Source organism: Lolium perenne, chromosome 2, assembly GCF_019359855.2.
Source record: "Lolium perenne isolate Kyuss_39 chromosome 2, Kyuss_2.0, whole genome shotgun sequence".
Taxonomy (NCBI): domain Eukaryota; kingdom Viridiplantae; phylum Streptophyta; class Magnoliopsida; order Poales; family Poaceae; genus Lolium; species Lolium perenne.
In genome coordinates, this window is record NC_067245.2 from 191,774,375 (window position 1) to 191,778,833 (window position 4,459).

Here is a 4,459-nt window from a genome sequence, read left to right on the forward strand (position 1 = left end):
CTGGTTTTTTTAAGAGGTAACAGTACAAACAGTAAAAAAACAGAAAGAACTACATCTAGAAAGAAATAGCTCCACATATAACGTCCAATACCATTTGAACTCACGTTGTTTAGTTCTTACATATTGAAATATACTAATATTTATATCTTTTATGGTCGAGTAAATTCCACTTTTTACCCCCTAGTTTCGCATTTTTGACATAAATTACCCCATTTAGCAAATTTTCATTCTAATTACCCCATTTAACAAAAGCTGTTCCAATTTTTACCCTTTCTAAAATTTTGTGAGCATTTTGAGCAGTGTGTCATGACCATTGTTCTCCCACTTATTTCTTAGTTTAGTCCATTCGGGTTATTTCTCCAGTATAGGTATTTTGGTAGGTGGATTAGGTGTATAGATCGTGAGACATGAAAGTATCTCTAAAGATTTAGGGATTATATTTGCCGGCGAATAGAAAAAAGGGCCTCTGATTTTGTAGCAACGCTGGCAACAAGCTAACCTTTGTGAATGCCATCAACGTGTGGTGGGATCAGAATTGTTCTCAGCGCCAGCAACATGTATTTGGCCAAAGTAACTAGCACATTACTGCACGTTGTAGCTAAGCACCAGTTTGCATACGTATCAAGATGAGAACATTGTATATTTGTCCCTCCAATCACAGGAAAGAACAGTAAGAAGGAAACGAAGAAGAAAATCTTCCTACATGGCCCATATATGTACCTACAGCTAAGACGTACCAGTTTAAATGGTCACAAAATTTTAGAGGGTAAAATTTGGCAAAACTTATGCTAAATGGGGTAAATAGAATGAAAATTTGCTAAATAGGGTAATTAGTGTCAAAAAGATCAACCTAGAGGGTAAAACATGGAATTCACTCTTTATGGTCATTTTGTTTCAAATTTTTCTTAAATTTTAATTAAAAATAATGGTTTCTTGTCGCCATCGAACCGGATGAACCGGTGGTCCGACTAGCAAACTAGTCGCCTCACCGGTCCTATTTTTTAAACTATGCATTCAATCTCGAGACAACACCTTCAACAAGAAAACGATTAAAAAACCGTCATTGCCATGTGAAACCAATGAAGATTAAACCTAATATTTTCACACGGGAGACTAATTAAGAGTCGGTATTGAAAGAGCAATACCAGAAAACAAAGTCATCACGTGTTGTTGCCCCCCGTTGCCGAACACACTAATGTGAAGTACTGATCGCTAGGGAAGTATTCATCATGAGGAGTTGAAGACGCCTCTGACATTGACAACTCCAAGCAAGCGAAACCGTATTTGCGCAATGTGATGTGTAGCATCATCTTCACACATCCAATGTGAACACTCCTGACCATAGAGCAAACTGAAGGGTCTCATCCTTCCTTGCAACTGCCACCACCTAGCGGTTTCGAACTAAACATGAGCATAAAGATCCGCTAGCCTTTGAACAACCTTGACATTCCCACCAACGCCAACAGTTGTGTTTGATGTACTCGACGTGCCCAAGGTGCCGACGGGAGTGTAACTTCGTGACACCCATGCAGAAAGTCCATTCTAACGGAACCATCCACCGCTCGTCTCTTCGTGTTTTGTGCTAGATTTCTTTTCTATATCTAGTGTGTATCATCTTCATATAATATATCTGCAAAAAGAAATTTTGGTAATTTCGTATTTTCTTTATATAAGGCGTGATTCGTGATACTTGAAACAAAAAATAACTACAAGAATTTAAATATGCGCGAAATAAATGTATAATGTGGTTGAAATAACATTTTTTATTTATATCTAATAAATATCATAGATATATCATATCATAATAAAATAGAGAACAAATTAGCATGAATCGCGAGGGAACTAACAGTACGATGATGCCGGTACTTACCGGCTCCGTTAGAAAATCCTCTCTCGACAAATTAGCATGAATCGCCATGGTGGTGCCAACCACGAGGCCCGTAAAGACACCAAGCACCGGTCGAGCGGCCTCCTCCGCCGGCCACGGGGAGGTTGGGGATGTGAGTGATGGCCGCTGAAGTCAGTTATGTTTTCTTTCGGCCGTAAAATCACACGTAAAATCCAAAGTTCTTAAATCCTTTTAATCCATGCAAGTACTTACTATAACTATGCATGGTACACAATTAAATCTCCAAAGCATCCGCCGCTATGTTGGCAACGAGGCGGGTTCTAAGCCAGCAACACCTCGTTGATGAGCCTATCAACGTTGCGCATGGACCGCCCGTCACGCCCCGCGGAGGCCACCGCGCAGTCCCGGAGCTCCGTCACGCGGCGGCGCATCTCTCGCCCCTTCTCCCCCTCCATGACCTCCCGTATCATCCCCTCCACCTGCGCTCTCCTCACGTCGTCGCCGATCTCCATCCCGACGCCCCACTCGGTGCACTTGTACCGGCAGTTGGTCTGCTGTTCCGCGAAGAAGGGCCAGCAGACCATGGGCACGCCGCCGCTGATGCTCTCCAGCGCGGAGTTCCACCCGGAGTGCGTGAGGAACACCCCCACGGCCTCGTGCTCCAGCACCTTGGCCTGCGGGCACCAGGTCGACAGCATGCTCCGCCCCTCCGTCTCCGCCGAGAACTCCGGCGGCAGCGCGGCCTCCTCGCCGCCCTTGACGAGGTCAGGTCGAACGTTCCACAGGAAGGCGTAGCCGGTGTTGGCCAGCCCCCACGCGAACTCCAACAGCTGCTCGTTTGACATCACCGTGATGCTCCCGAAGTTGACGTACACCACGGATCGAGGCGCCCGGCCGTCGAGCCACCGGAGCGGCGCGTGCTGCTCCTTCCACAGGCTGGAGGCGAGCGCGGCGGCCGGGCTCTCCTCCGGCACGTTGTTGCGGACGGTGAGGTGGAGCGGCCCCGCGGTGTAGACGGTCGGTAGGAGCCTGGACATGGCGTCGAGCAGCGGCGCGTCGAGCTCGTCGAAGGTGTTGATGACCACCCCCGACGCTTGCGACATGCCGGCCGTCTCGTGGATGAAGAAGTTGAACATGATGTCGTCCGGGTCCGTGGTGCGCACGAAGCTCGGGAGGTCGCGCAGCCGCAGGTCCTTGGGCACCACCGGTATCCAGTCGACGGTCGTGTCGTCCAGATATCCATTGCTCAGCTGCGCCTCGTCTGCAGCAGCAAGAACTCGTAATCTATTACTAGTGGACTCCATGTGACCTCGGAAATTTCTACTAGCTAGATCTTCACACGGCAAAAATAAAATCCAGCTTGCAGAATACGATTATTATACACTTCTTATGATGCAATAAGGCAGGAGTTGAGGACAACATGGTACAATTACAACACAACAGCGACAAATCAAGAGACTACAACATGCGTTAGTTGCTAATTGAAGAAACCCGGTGTTGTGGATATAGGAACATGCAGATATGGTACCTTTGAGAGGGATGATCCCACGGTCGCGTAGATCCTTGAAGTGGTAGTAGCACAGGAAGCCACAGGCGCTGGCGGTCCAGAGCGTGGCGCAACGAAGGCCGAGCTCCCGCGCTGCGCGGAGGGCGAAGGTCATGGTGCTGTCGGCCACCACGCATGTGACGGGCGGCAGCGCTCCGCCGGATGCCTCCGCCTCCTCGTTGAGCTTGGCGACGAGCTCCTTGAACCTGGGGAGGGAGGTGGTCATGGTGGAGTAGCAGAGCGCGGGGACGTCCTGCGTGGCGTCGGGGTCGGACGGCGGGAGGCCGTCGTCGATGGCAGCGAACCGGAACGCCGGCACGCCCGCCAGCGTGTCCGCGCCCTGCGAGCGCACCAGGCGCCGGTGGTTGAACTCGTTGTTGACGAAGGTGACGTGGAAGCCCCTGGCATGGAGCAGCTTGGCCAGCTGCAGCATCGGCGTGATGTGGCCCTGCGCCGGGTACGGGATCATCACGGCGTGCGGCCTCTCTCCCGGCGGCGCCATCGACCCCATGGCTAGCTTGCTTCACCTTGCAGATCTCTCACTGCCTCACTCCTCGCTTCACTTGGCTCTCACTCACTACTCACTAGTCAGTACTCGGTCACTACGTTTTGCGCCTGACGCGTCTGGTATAATATGGTGGGCGGCGTAATATTTTCAGTTCAGCAGTGACTGACAGGTCGCCGTCCTACTGCAGTTCGTTGGCTTTCTGAATTATTTGTCGATGTATATTTTATGTTCGGAATTCAGATTGCTGTGGTCGGTGTACCACGAGATCCGCGCTCCATATTTCGTGTGCGCAAGGCCGGCGTATAATATCTGGTGACTCAATGGCCACTTTCTAATCAGACGTCAATCGGTTGTAATTTGGACTGGTTCCAAGAAGGTGGGCACTCTGTGTGACTGTGTACATGTGCGAGAGAGTTGTAGGCGTCCAGGTTCGCTCGTATACGCTAGCTCCATTAGATCCCAGTCGCGTCCCCCAAATGACGTTTGGGGGACGGTGGACAAGAAATAGAGAAAAAAGCGGTCCAGTTGCGTCTTCCAAAGCTAAATAGCGCCTCAT

General features: G+C 49.9%; 1 protein-coding gene across 1 annotated transcript; it reads right to left on the bottom strand.

Annotated features, from left to right (window-relative positions):
- Nucleotides 1-2,121: 2,121 nt before the first annotated feature.
- Nucleotides 2,122-4,104, bottom strand: LOC127334222 (UDP-glycosyltransferase 85A5). The gene is made up of 2 exons (XM_051360640.2): nt 3,378-4,104; nt 2,122-3,110 (listed from the first exon to the last, which is right to left on the bottom strand). The coding sequence occupies exons 1-2, from the start codon at nt 3,904-3,906 to the stop codon at nt 2,170-2,172; spliced, it is 1,470 nt and encodes a 489-aa protein (XP_051216600.1). The 5' UTR covers nt 3,907-4,104; the 3' UTR covers nt 2,122-2,169.
- Between the last annotated feature and the right edge of the window lie 355 nt (nt 4,105-4,459).

Coding starts and splice junctions, on each gene's coding strand:
- LOC127334222 (XM_051360640.2), bottom strand. CDS start 3,906: ATGGGGTCGATGGCGCCGCCGGGAGAGAGGCCGCACGCCGTGATGATC. Junction 3,111..3,377: donor TGGGATCATCCCTCTCAAAG/GTACCATATCTG, acceptor TTGCTGCTGCAG/ACGAGGCGCAGCTGAGCAAT.